The following is a 13,712-nucleotide window of genomic DNA, read 5'->3' on the forward strand; positions in this document are numbered from 1 at the left end:
CTTCCTCACTAGGCTAAACATCCCCATTTTCATGAGTCACCCCCCCCCCCAACACACACACACTCAATGGGCTTTTGGGTCTCCTTACCATGAAGGTTATTCACTGGGCAAATTCTAGTTTGCCTTTATCCTTACAGGGTTATCGTTCCTCTATACCTTCTGTGGTTCAGTCATTTATTTTCAGGGCGACTCTTTCAGTTCCAACTTTCTAAGTCAATGCTGATAAGAGTATCTTGTATGTTGCATGTGTTGAGGGTGTCCTGGGGGGCAGGCTCTGTGCTGTGCACCTTACACACATCATCTCTGATCTTCGCAACAACTCTGCAGGATATGGGTGTTACCAGTCTCAGTTTGCAGAAGAGAAAACAGCTCAGAGAAGCTGAAGGCAAGCAGCTTTCTCAGGGCTGCCAAGTGAGCACTTTTGGAAGCAGAATTTGAATGCAGGTCTCTAACTCTAAAGCCCACACTCCCCCCAGTACACCGTGTTGCTTCCAGTGCTAAAATGCTTTCTTCTTTATGGTTTATGGATAGGGAACTTGGGCATTTTTTCCCCTACATGAAAACGTTTGCTGAACGGTCATATACATATGTATGTAGGAAAAAGATTGGGTGGAAGTATAACAAAATTGTGAACACTGGTTGTCCCTGAATGAGATTATCTCTACTTTTTTATCCTTATTGAAAAATACTACAAACATATAGAAAAGTGCATAGAAGTTAAATGCACAGCTTAATGAGTCATAATAGGCAGGTGACCTCAGCCAAGAACTAAAGCATCACCAGCCTCCAGAAGACTTTGACGGTCTCCTCCCAATCATAAACCTTCAAACTCTTCAGTTTGCTCCCTACTTACTTTCACACCTCCCTGTCGTAGCTCTTGCTTTTCTCTCCCCCTGGAATGTCATCCCCTGCCCCTACCCCTTCTCCGCCTAGAGAAATCCTCCTCTTCCTTCTGGCTTCAGTTGAAGCCTCTCTTTCTCCCAGTGGTTCTAGAGCCAGCTTGAACCAGCATGCTGGAGCTGACTGTACACAGCCCTTCTCAATTCCATTTGAGTGATGGCACGCTGATACCTTGAAGTCACTCCTAGTGAGAATATTTACACTATGGAAATTGGCAAACACTACAAATCCAACCTTTTTGTTTGTTTGTTTGTTTTTTCCCAAGAGCCAACATATCACCACCTTCTCCCTTCAGCCTGCCACAGGGCCTCTAAGCCTCCCCGCAAGAGAGTTAGGTGCTCCTTCCCTGTGTTCTAGCACCTCAGCTTCCCTGTGAGGTTCTCAGAGGATAGTGCAGTGTCTGAGTCATGTCCATATCCTATTACCCGGCTCAGAACTTGGCCCTGCAGTGGCACTTTATAAGCAGGGCTGCCCTGGATATTTGTATATGTTGTTCACTGCCCAATGAGGAGGCAGGGGGCAAAAATCCAACCCATACTCTACTCTCCAAAACTTGGTATGGAGCTTTATTCACCCAGAGGAGGCACTTTTCTCTAATTCCTATAAAGAGGCCACATCAGCCTGCAGCCGCCCTGTCATGAGAGTTTGCTGCATCCAACACCTTCCATTTCTCATATGCCACTGGCCTGCGGTTGCATCACCCATTCCCAGCCCCCTTTCACTTCCACCCTTTCTTCCATTGCTGACCCTGCTTTATCGCAGGCAGATCAGATGGAACAAAGGCATGTAGCAGGCTTGGCAGCAGCTCTGGGCCAGGCCCTGGGATTGGCCAGTCATGTGACTCCAGGCCTACCCAGGCAGGGAGTCAGGATCTACCCAGTGTCAGCTGAAACCTGAGTCCTGGGGCAGAACGTTGGCCAAAGATGACCCAGCGCACTGGCCTCAGGTCATTGCAGCGGCAGCTTACAGGGAGTGAGCTGCCCACTGCTCCTCCCAGTGCTGTCTCCCCAGCTGTCTCCCGGGCTAAACACCCTGTGTGAGGACGTTCACTTCCCTGAGCCTGTTTCCCCCGTTTGTAAAATGGGGATAGTAAGAATCTCTACTTCTAAGGAGATAAGAGATGCAAACCATCAAGTTGTTCACTTTTATAATTACTCGGAAGGTGACTTAGGGAGTTTACATGTTATTCTAAGAGTTAAGGTACTGAGCAGGTACCATGTATCCATTATCTCATTTAATGCTTGCAAAGACTCTTTGTGAGTAGCTGTCGCAACCCACCTCAGTATTGTAGATGAGGAAACTGAGGCCCAGGCAGGCTCTGTACCCTGCCCGAGGTCGCTCAGTAAGTAAGTAACAGAGGCAAGATTCGAACCCATGTCTTTGTGACTTTAAAGTCCATGAACTGTGCCTGTCTGGGCTCTTGACTCCTACTGTAGTTGTGTGTGGGTCTTGGATTTTCTCAGCTGTCCCTTTCCCTTGGTGCCAGGCCAGAGCACTGGTCACCACCTGCCCCCACCCCATCCCAGGTGCATCTTTCTTCAGTTCATCTCAGTGTTTGATAAGTGCCTGCTGTACCCCAGGGCTATGCTGGGCTCTGTGTGTGAATGAGGCTCTGGCTCTGCCCTCTAGGGATTCCACACTGGATAAGAAGACGGACAAGTGTACAGCTGACCATCCAACCGGGTGCCCCAGCAAGCCACAGACAGTGGGCCACTGGGGGGAGAAATCTCCGTCAGGAGCAGGCATCAGGGAGGGCTTCTTAGAGGAGGTGGAATTTGAGATAAACCCATAGGGTGGACAGTATCTCAGAGGGTGGCCATGGCCTCAGGTGCAGGCAACCACACAAACAAAGAGAAAGAGAGGGGGAAGCCGTGGAGCCCATCCAAACTAAACTAGATTAATGGGACCGCCAGAGGAAAGCAAAAAAAGGAGTTAGGATCCCAAAGGGCTCTGAATGGGTGGTTCGAGGGGAAGTGGTCTGTGGGCTTTTATCAGCACCAGTCAGAGTCCTGCTCTGCAAAGATGGTTCCCGGCTAGATAGGAGAGGATTGGGGGCGGGGCGAGGCCATCCGGGCCAAGGAGACCAGAGGGGGCTCTGACCGCCCAGATGCAGGGGGCTTGTGGGGAGGTGCTCCTGGGAGCCTGGAGTCTAGAGACTGGACTGGGGCCTGGTGAGGGAGGGGTAAGCTGAGGGAAGTCTGCGGAGGGGCCTCTGCTGGCCACGGGCTAGGGGACGCCACCTGCACCTCTCGCAGTGTGCCGGGAGGCCTGGGCTCTGGGCAGCGCGACAAAGAGGAGGTGGTGAGTGGCGCTGGATTTATTCCTCCTTCTTGGTTAGTCACCAGGGTCTCCGGAGGCCACAGCTTTCTCCTCAGCCCCTGCACCTGCAACCTGTGTCAGAGTCTCTGTCCTCCTTTCTCCTTATACGGCCAAAGAAAGGGACTTGGGGCATTCTGCCCGGAGTGACACGGAGCCTCGCAGGCTGGGGACACAAATTCAGTAATAGGACTCTGGGGAAGTTTATTTACTCAGCCAGGCTCTCTTTACCCCCAGGCCATGTTCTCTTGCCTCCTGGAGTCGCCCTGGGACGGCAGTGAGGCTGGGGTGGGAGGTGGCGGCTGCCTGCAGCCCAGGACGCTGAGACACACTTAGTTCAGCCCTCCTTTTACCCCTCGGTGGGGAAACTGAGGGTCAGAGGAGAAGGGACAGGCTGGGCCAAGGTCATGGATCAAGTTAGTGTCAGAGCTGGGCTGGAACTGAGGAGCCCAGCTTCCAGACAGGCTGCATTTATGGATGGACAGGAGAGACCCTCCCGGCGCCCAGGAAGCAGGCAGCACACATGGGGTGCCTGCAGGCCCCATACATCCCCGGCGGCCCTATGCCAACGGTGGGGCGGCTCTCTGCCCGTCTTGATTCACCCTCCTCCCCCGCAACCCCAGCTCCCTCCAGCAGGCCCTTCCCAGGACCCGCAGGGCATGGGGCACTCTCTCTGCCCCTCAACACAGATGAGGCCTGAAAACAGGACCCCTGACCCAGTGAAGACACGGGCAACGTGTGGGGGCAGTTCGCCGGATTTCTCACTCTTCATTCCAATATTTGACAGTGAGAATGTGCGTCATATTTTGAAAAGGCGCTAAAGGAAGTGGATTGGGGTCTCAGACAGTCTCTATATCATCTGCCAGGCCAAGCCGGCCAGAGCCCAGGGCTGTGCTGGCTCCTTCAAGGACAGGCCTGAGCTCTTCCCAGCCCTTTCAGGAGCCTTGCTGGATAGGCTGGTGGAATCTTACCATCGTCCCTATGCCTGCCCTAGTCAGCGGTCCAAGCCCCATCTGAACCCATACAAGCTCCAGTGAACTCATAATACCTGGGAGGAGTTCTCTGTCAAGAGTCTCAGCTGAGGTTCCATGCTTGTCCATTTGGGTGTTGGGCTGATGTGTCTTCTCAACCTTCCTGGGTTGCTGTGCATTGATCCTGTTCCTATTTTTTCCAACCAATTCAATTCCTTGACCTTGCCCTAGAGATACAGGGTACTGTGTGCTCTCCAAGGGCTCACAGTCTAGGGTAGCATCATCCAACAGAACTTTCTGTGTTGATAGAAATGTTCTGTATCTGCACTGACCAATATGGTAGCCACTAGCCAGTGGCTCTTGCACACTTGAAATGTGCCTAATGCAACTGAGGAACTGAATTTTAAATTTTATTTAATTTTTAAATGAAGTATAGTTGCTTTGCAACATTATATTAGTTTCAGGTGTACAACATATTGATTCAGTATTTTTTCTCTAGGTTGGATTTTATTTCTATAATAATATAGTTGAAAATCTTGCCCATTTTCACACTCAATAACTTTAACAATCAGTTCTTCTTAAAATTTTGGCCTAGAAGAACATCTGTATATCCAAACAGATGGGTTTGTGTGTGTGTGTGTGTGTGTGTGTGTGCGTGTGTGTGTGTGTGTGTGTGTTTATAACAGAAAGATAAATATGTATAACCTATTATTCCCTGTTTGCCTTGAAAGAGAGTAACCCAAGGGCAAACTCCGTTTTTGTTTCTTGCAAACATCCTACGGTGTGGTGCCTTAAAGTACACTGCCTGTACACTGCTATATTAAAATAGATAAGCAACAAGGACCTACTGTACAGCACAGGGAACTCCACTCAACACTCTGTAATAACCTAAATGGGAAAAGAATTTGAAAAAGAATAGATACACGCACATGTATAAGTGAACCACTCCGATGCACACCTGAAACCAACACAACATTTTTAATCAACTACACTCCAGTATAATATGATTCAGTATTTTTATAGATTATACTCCATTATAAGTTATTACAAGATAATGGCTATAATTCCCTGTGCTATACAATATATCCTTGTTGCTTATCTGTTTTATACATAGTAGTTTTTACCTCTTAATCGCCTATTCCTATCTTGCCCCTCCCCACTTCCCTCTCCCCTCTGATAACCACTAGTTTGTTTTCTATATCTGTGAGTCTGTTTCTGTTTTGCTATATATATTCATTTGTATTATTTTTTAGATTCCACATAAATTTTATTTAATTTTAATTACTTAAATTTAAAGTTTAAATAAACCCCAAACAATCTGATTAAAAAATGGTCAGAGGGGCTTCCCTGGTGGCGCAGTGGTTGAGAGTCCACCTGCCGATGCAGGGGACGTGGGTTCGTGCCCCGGTCCAGGAAGATCCCACATGCCGCGGAGCGGCTGGGCCCGTGAGCCATGGCCGCTGAGCCTGTGCGTCTGGAGCCTGTGCTCCGCAACAGGAGAGGCCACGGCAGTGAGAGGCCTGCATACCGAAAAAAAAAAAAAAAAAATGGGCAGAGGATCTGAATAAGAAGACATACAGATGACCAACAGGTACATAAAAAGTTGCTCAGCATCACTAATCATCAGGGAAATGCAAATCAAACCACAATGAGCTATCACCTCACACAGTTAGAATGGCTATTATCAAAAGGTAAGAATTAACAAGTGTTGGCAAGGATGTGGAGAAAAGGGAACCTTGTGCACCATTGGTGGGAATGTAAATTGGTGCAGTCACTATGGAAAACAGTATGGCTATTCCTGAAAAAATTAAAAATAGAACTACCATATGATCCAGCAATTTCATTTCTGGGTATTTATGGGAAGGAAATGAACACACTAATTCAAAAAGATATATGTATCCCCATTTCATTGCAGCATTATTTATAATAGCCAAGACATAGACACAACCTAAGTGTCCATTGATGGATGAATGGATAAAGCAAATGTGGTATATACAATGGAATATTATTTAGCCATAAAAAAGAATGAAATCTTGCCATTTGTGACAACATGGATGGACCTAGAGGGTACTATGTGATGTAAAATAAGTCAGACAGAGAAAAACAGATACCATATGATCTCAGTTATATGTGGAATCTAAGAAAAAACAAAAGGCAAAACCAACCAAGCTCATAGCTATAGAGAACAGATTGGTGGTTGCCAGAGGTGGGGGATAAGGAGTGGGTGAAATGGGTGAGGGAGGTCAAAAGGTACAAACTTCTAGTAATACATAAGGCATGGGGGTGTAATGTACAGCATACTAACTATAGTTAATAATGTTGTATTGCATATTTGAAAGCTGCCAAGGGCTTCCCTGGTGGCACAGTGGTTGAGAATCTGCCTGCCGATGCAGGGGACACAGGTTCGTGCCCTGGTCCAGGAGGATTCCACATGCTGCGGAGCGGCTGGGCCCGTGAGCCATGGCCGCTGAGCCTGCGTGTCTGGAGCCTGTGCTCTACGACGGGAGAGGCCACAACAGCGAGAGGCCCGCATACCGCAAAAAAAAAAAGAAAGCTGCCAAGACAGTAAATCTTAAAAGTCCTCATTGTAAGAAAAAACCACTTTTTTTGTATTGATAACTATGTATGGGGATGGACGTTAACTAGACTTATTGTGGTGATCATTTCATGATGTATACAAATATCAAATCAATATATTGTATACCTGAAACTAATATAATGTTAAGACAGTTAAAAAAGATTTAAAGTTAAAGAGCCACATGCAGCTGGTGGCTGCTGTACTGAACAACACAGGTCTAGTTGGAGAGACAGTTGTGGAGGCAGGTGACCCAGTAATGCAGATGGACTGGGCCGGGAGTAGAGAGGGACATACAGTGGGCCACTTGAGTGTCGAGTGGGGAAGGATGGTTTCCAGGGGTAAGGATCAGGAAAGGTCTCGTGGGGAAGGGGGCATTTGTGATGGGTATTAAAGCACTAAGGATACACCAACAGGTGGGCACTGGAGGGTAGGGGCACTCCACATGGAGGCAGGAGGGCACATGAACATTTAGAAATAGACCTCTGCCTGTACGAGGTACCAGGTACCAGACTCCCCATCCCTGGGGTAACCAGGCTGAGTAAAGACTGAGAGAGGAAATAAAGGCAAGGACTAAACTGCAGCACTTGGAGTGCCGGGCTGAAGAGGAGGCGGGGCTTATCCTGTTGGGTTATTGAATGAGGTGCGCAAGTTACGCACAAGGCACTGGGAACGTAGTAAGCTCTCAATAAATGGCAGCAGTTATTGGCAGTGGGAAGTGATTGGAGGTGGCTGTGTGTTTCTGTTTGCTGCTTCTTTAGATCAATTTGGCAGTCTTGCCATCTTAGCAATATTAAGTCTTCTGATCCGTGAATATGGGATGTTTTTATGTTTATTCAGGTCTTCCTTAACGTACAATGCTGTGGTATAGTTTTCAGCGTGCAAGTCTTTACTTCTTTTATTAAATTTATTCCTAAATATTTTTATGTTATTGTAAATGGAATTGTTGTCTTAATTTTATTTTTGGATTGTTCGTGGCTAGTGTATAGAAACACAGCTGGGTTTTGTATATCGATCTTACACCCTGCAAGCTTACTGAACTCGTTTATTAGCGCTAATGGTTTTTTGTGGATTCCTTAGGATTTTCTAGATACAGTATTGTGTCATCTGCAAATAGAAATAGTTTTGCTTCTTCCTTTCCAACATGGTGACTTTTCTTCCTTTTTCTTACATAATTGACATCCAAGACGATTTCCTTGTCTCATTTCTGCTCTGAGAGGGAATGTCTTTAATCATTAAATATGATGTTAGCTTGCCTTCTCTGTCTTTTCAAACCTCTTTAAGATTATATTTACTTTTTAATATCTTATTGTACATAAAACTCAAACAATACAGTAAGATACAACAGAGCACAAACAAAACAGGAAGATATAAAGAAGAAAACAAAAACTCCCCCAAATTCCACCACCACCAATATGCTCCCAGGCCTTTTCAGTGCATATGTATGTATATGGGAAATAGAGGTAACTTTACATAAATATGACCCGTTTCGTCACTAGGCTTTGTCTACTGAGTATTGTGTCATGGCGTATTTTCCAGCCTGGAACTGACAATTCGCACCATCATTGTACAGCTGCCCATGTTCTACTATAAAGCTGAACCATCATTTATTGGAGCAACCCCCTCTTGGTGAACGTTTGTTTCCCTTTTATCCCCACTTTTATAAATGAGACTGATGAGTATCCTCATCACATCCTTCCCAACATTGTGTATTATCGTGTTTTCCTTTCCTTTCCTTTTCATCTTTGTCAGATGATCACTATAGATATGGGGGTAGGGAACTATCATGATCAGAGTGAGGCTTTAGGAGGCTAACTCTGGCAGTCCCAACTTACTGTGTGACCTTAGGCAAATCCTCTTCCCTCTCTGGGCCTGTTTCTTTATTTGTAAATTGCTAAAGGACTGGCTAGCAAACCTGGCTGTGTATTGAAATCACCTGGGGAGTTTTTAAAACCACACACACCTGAATATCATCTCAGCCAGTGATTCTGATTTAATTAGTATGGGGGAATATCCTGGGCTGTAGGATTTTTAAATCTCCCTGAGACTAGATGATGTGAAGGTCCTTCCTGCTGAAATATTCTAGGAAGGCTGCTGTGAAGCACTAGAAAGATCTATCCTTGGTGTCCAGCAGCCCTGGGTTTGAATCTCAGCTCATTCGCTCCTGGCTAGCTCCTGTCTTTTCAAACCTCTTTAAGATTATATTTACTTTTTAATATGGCTGTGTGACCTTTCAACTTCTCCAAACTTCCATTGCGCCCCCACCCTCCCTGCCCGCTCTTGCAGTGGGCGGGGACAGGGAGGTATTAAAATCCCCGCCCACCACTCAGGGTTTCTTCATGTAGAGAAGGTGTAGGTCCTGCACAAATGAGTAAGAGGTGACTGCATTCTTTTCTTGATCAAAGAGCCAGCCCCTGGGCAACAAAGTGGAAATGGAGATCGTGAGCATGTTGGAAAAAAATGCAACACTTCTCAAATTCGGCTACCACTTCACTCAGCAGGGGCCCCGGCTGCGGGCGTCCAACGCGATGATGAACAACAACGACCTTGGTGAGTGGACATATGCACCCTACCCGCCGCCTGTCATTCTGTCCGTCTGTCATTCTTTCCACCTGTCATGGGAGGTATGGCAGGGAAAACTCCACTGCCACCTTCCCCAAGGAGTCCTCTTTTGGGGCCTGACTCCCAGTTTTCATGCTGATCCTGTTCCCTTGTTTTCAGTGTTTGCGCCTTGCCTCCCCGCTAGACCGTTGACTAGACGCGAGCGCCCTGCCTGCAGGCGCCGAGGCCAGGCCCTCCTCCCTGCAGGTAGCTCAGCTGAGCACAGGGCTGGACCTAGAGCGCACCCTCAGAGTGTTAGCCGGGTGGAATGAAACGTGGGAGGCACAAAGCCAACATGGAGTCTCCTCCTCTTCTGAATACCCCTTTTGGAGCCCAGAGTCCTCTCCAGATCATACAGTGTGGCCCAAGCCTCAGATCCCAAGGCACCAACCAGCCCTACTACCCACACCACAAACCTAGGGGACTTCACGTTGCTTTTAACGTAAAGGTTGAAAATGCTGACTTTATAGTAAAGTAAAACAGGTTACATTTAATCTCAGTTAAAGACATAGTTTGTATTTTTTTCTTAAAAAGAAAGAGAATGTCACAATCTTTCTTAGGAGCAAACACCAAATAGAGATACTAGTCAGTTGAACACAAAGGGAGACCAATCGCCAACTTACTTCCAGATGCTAAGTGTTCTCAAGCTCAATGCCTAGTTATTTCTCATGTGTATTCTTGCTGGCTGCTTAAAGAACTTGATAGAGTGTCCAAAGAGGAGTATGTCTGATAAGGCTATAAGAAAATAAGAGAAAAAAAACAAGGAGTAGGTCTGTTAACTTAATTGATCATTATATTCAGCTGTGAGTTTCCTAGAATCAAGGCAGGAGGAAGACGAACCAAGTTACATTATTCTTGTCAGAAGAGAAGGAAGCACAATGAGTTTTTTAAAAAGAAGAAAGCTTCTTTCTGGGATTGAATTATGAAATAACTATATTTCTAAAGGACGAAGTCTTCAGTGAGTTTTTCATCAAATTCAAACCTGCTCTAAATGTGTTTCTTTTTTTTGTTTCTAACACTCAGTAAAATGCAAGGAGTTTAATACCAAAGTACATCTCAGAGTTCAGGTATGTCACTTCCTGTGATGAATCTGAAGCTAGATTAATACATGGAAGGCCTAGAAGAATAGGGATGAGTATGTAAGTCTGTATGCACAAGGCAGGTACTCACGGAACCTATGCATAGATAACCACAGAGCTACTCAATTCAACAAACATTTGTCAAAGTCCTATAGGGCACTGGCTGTTGAAGGTATAGGTTCCTGTTCTTAAGAGGCTATTTATTCATTGCTTACTCCAGCTGCTACTTTTTCTAGAGCTGCAGATCTAGAAAAGTCCATCAGACAAACAAAAACAACAAAAAAACCCACACCTGGTCAGGTGTCCTGGTTTATCTGAAGTGTCCTTATTTGAAATAAAAGAGAGCAAACACAAACAACTAAGAATTAGAATTATCATGGTGTAACAGAGGTGAGAGCTACCTTGAATTGTTGAGGAAGGCCTGCAACCTGGACTCTGTTGGCCCAGCTGTGATCTGGGTGCAGAACCAGCACTTAAAAGCCTTGAGTTCTATTCTGATATGCAGTAATCTCACTTTTTTTTTTTCTCTCTCTCTCAGCTTAGATTAAGCTTCTTATGTGTCCCTCGGTGCCTATCTCAAGGCTAGTCCAGCTTTGGTCTTCCAGTGGCAAGATGGCTTGGAGGACTTCTTTCTAGGGACAGAAGTTTCTGGATGACTAGAGTCAGGGGTGCTGTAGGGGGGACCCCAGGGTCAGCTGGAGGCTAGAAGAAATGGCCCTTGAGGACTCTCTGTCCTGAGAGTCTATGATTCCAAAATCCAGACCCAATTCCTATCACCAGGGACTTGCTGAGGTTATGGCAGGAGCCCAGCATGCCAGAGCTGGACGGGACCTCAGGCTCTGTCCTCCAGTTGTCTTCTGGAGAAACTGAGGCCCAGGAGGGACTCTGCCCTTCTAGACAGTGGCTCAGTCAAGTCACGCCCGTTCTTAGTTACAGTGAGCACTTTGGGAGCATCTTTTGTGTGTCCGGGACTGTGCGAGGTGTCATAAGGGGTAGCAGAAAGCTAGTTCCCTGACTCAAGAACCTTTACAACCTTTTATGGGAGAAGAGACTCAAAATCGTGCCCCCAAATTCAAGAAGGCCTACAAACTGTATCTGAACAAAGCGAGCAAATGATTTGTGAGGACAGAGGCAGGTTAATCCAAGCATCCTGGTGGGTGTGGGCCTGAGTCAGCCTTGCAAGGAAGAGATAGGTTGTGTGGGAGGTCAGGAGGCCTTCCTGGCAGGGGTGCTGGTGTAGGCAAAGGCAAGGTGGTAGGACCCAGTATGCAGGATAGGAGGGACAGGAAGTTCCGAAAGGATTGAGGAACTATTACTGGGAGTTACACCTGGATGGAAAAACAGGAGCTCCCAGAGGAGGGAGGGAAGGGCATTCCAAGCAGAGGGAACAACATGAGCAAAGGCAGGACGATGAACAGGTATATGGGGTGTTCACGGGAAGGGGGCTGGGTAGGTGTGGGAGGCTGTGAGCCAAAGGCCTTTAACGCCAAGCTCAGGAGTTTGGTGAGGAAAGCAGGTGAAGTGGGACCGTGGCAGTTTTCTGGGTAGGAATGACAGGTGATTAAAACGGGCCTCTGAGTTACCCCGTGGAACTGTGCAGCTATTCCCTTGAGGTTTCCCACGGAAGGAATTAGAGTAGAATCATCTAGGTGACTGCACGCAACAGAGTACTAGTTGGTGAAGTAGGACATCTAGCTTTAAAAGCACATTTGCACCCATCCGCTAATTTTTGTGAAAGAAACGCTTTTAATTCTGATGGTGCGCCAGCGTCCTCCTGCAAAAGAGAAATCCTGACTTTCTTTCCAACACAGTATTTTCATCCTGCTCTTGATGCCCTGATGAAGCAGACAGGCCTCCATGTTTCTCAGCTGAATATGTTTGTCATAAAAGCCTCCTGCCGGCCCCGGTCCAGCCACCGTGGTTGTTACCGAGTCTGCTGCTGCACTCTGGCAGCAGCGGGCAAGCTCCGTGTGGACGGGAGCAGACCTCTCCGATTTCCTTCTCACTCCAGCCTACCTCTGTGCTGGCTCCTGGCCCACTGCCGGGTCTGCGGGACCTGGTGTTTGCTTGCCTGTGAAGGCAGGTGGGCTCTTCCCTGGGAGACATTTAATCCCTAAGGCCATGGGTCAGCCCTGCCCAGGACCCGTCCTGACTGGCATGTCTTTGGTCCTTCCCAGCCTTTGCCCTGGGCTCTTAACAGATTGTTCTATGGGAGAGAGCGGGGTGCCAGGGTGAGGGGGGGTGTCAGGAAGGAGCCGAGGACCCCCATCTCTCTTCTCCCATGGTGACACCTCAGATGACTCCGATCTCCACACTATTTATAGCTGAGAGCCAGGCTGGCACTCAGGCACTCAGGTCCTGTAAATCTGCCACTGAAGCTCTCTTCACTTAATGAAATCTGAATTGCAGCCTCCAGGTTAAGACAGTTGTCTGGTAGAGTAACATGTTTAAAAGCAGAAAACATCCCTTCCTGGGAAAGTCACTTTTTTACTATACTCTCAAGGAAGACCTTTCTAACAGGCCACCCCAGACACAGCACATACACCCCAAATCAATTTCTTCATCTTCCCCCAAAACCATCTTGGGAAAGGGCACTACTTTCCTCACAGCCATTCAAGCCAGAAATCTCTACCTCTCTCTATGCACTACCCCCAGCCCAGCCAGCCACCTCCTCACCAGCCACCTTGCCCCGCCTTTTGTCAAGCCCTCATCACATTTACCGGGCGTCCTGAAACATCCTCGGGCCCTGCAGCTCCTCTAGCTCCTCCAGGGCGGGCATCTCACGCAGCGCTCACCCCAAAGCTTGTCCCACCACTCTGCTTAGAACCCTTTGTGTTCCCACCGCTCTCAGGTTAAACTCCTTGACATGACTTCTAAGTCCCTTAGTAATCGTAGCTGATACTTACATGGCACTTCCTGCGTGCCAGGCCTGCTCTGAACACTTCAATCTTACTAACTCCTGTAACGTTCCCAACAACCAGCTGAGGCAGGCGCTCTCGTCATCCCCATCCTACAGTAAGGAGACAGAGGCCTAGAGAAGTAGGTAAGGTTACCCGCTGTCCACGGGCGGAAGTGGGACTGGACCCAGCAGTCTGGGCCCAGAACCTGTGCTCTCCACCTCCTCTCTGGGTCGGGCCCTGCCAGACTCATCTCTTGACACCCCAACAAGCCATCCTCTTGCTCTACTGGTACCAACCGGTCCAGGTAGCTTGAGTGCCTCCCAGTGACCCAGGCAAAAGCCTCCCCTTTAGAGGACTGTTACTCCTAATG

The 13,712-nt window shown here is 47.5% G+C and overlaps 2 protein-coding genes across 6 annotated transcripts in view; both read left to right on the forward strand.

The window, feature by feature from the left end:
• The window catches only part of TMOD1 (tropomodulin 1), an 81,945-nt gene that overhangs the window by 64,390 nt on the left and 3,843 nt on the right, over positions 1–13,712 (forward strand). For all 5 annotated transcript variants that reach the window (XM_067039754.1, XM_067039752.1, XM_059073269.2 and 2 more), the window contains one exon: positions 9,168–9,312. In XM_067039754.1, the coding sequence (XP_066895855.1) occupies positions 9,168–9,312 (145 nt within the window). The remainder of the gene's footprint in view (positions 1–9,167; positions 9,313–13,712) is intronic.
• NCBP1 (nuclear cap binding protein subunit 1) overlaps positions 1–13,712 on the forward strand; it is a 133,802-nt gene that overhangs the window by 48,114 nt on the left and 71,976 nt on the right. The gene's annotated exons all lie outside the window — the stretch shown is intronic.

This window comes from Kogia breviceps, chromosome 8, assembly GCF_026419965.1.
Source record: "Kogia breviceps isolate mKogBre1 chromosome 8, mKogBre1 haplotype 1, whole genome shotgun sequence".
Lineage (NCBI taxonomy): Eukaryota > Metazoa > Chordata > Mammalia > Artiodactyla > Physeteridae > Kogia > Kogia breviceps.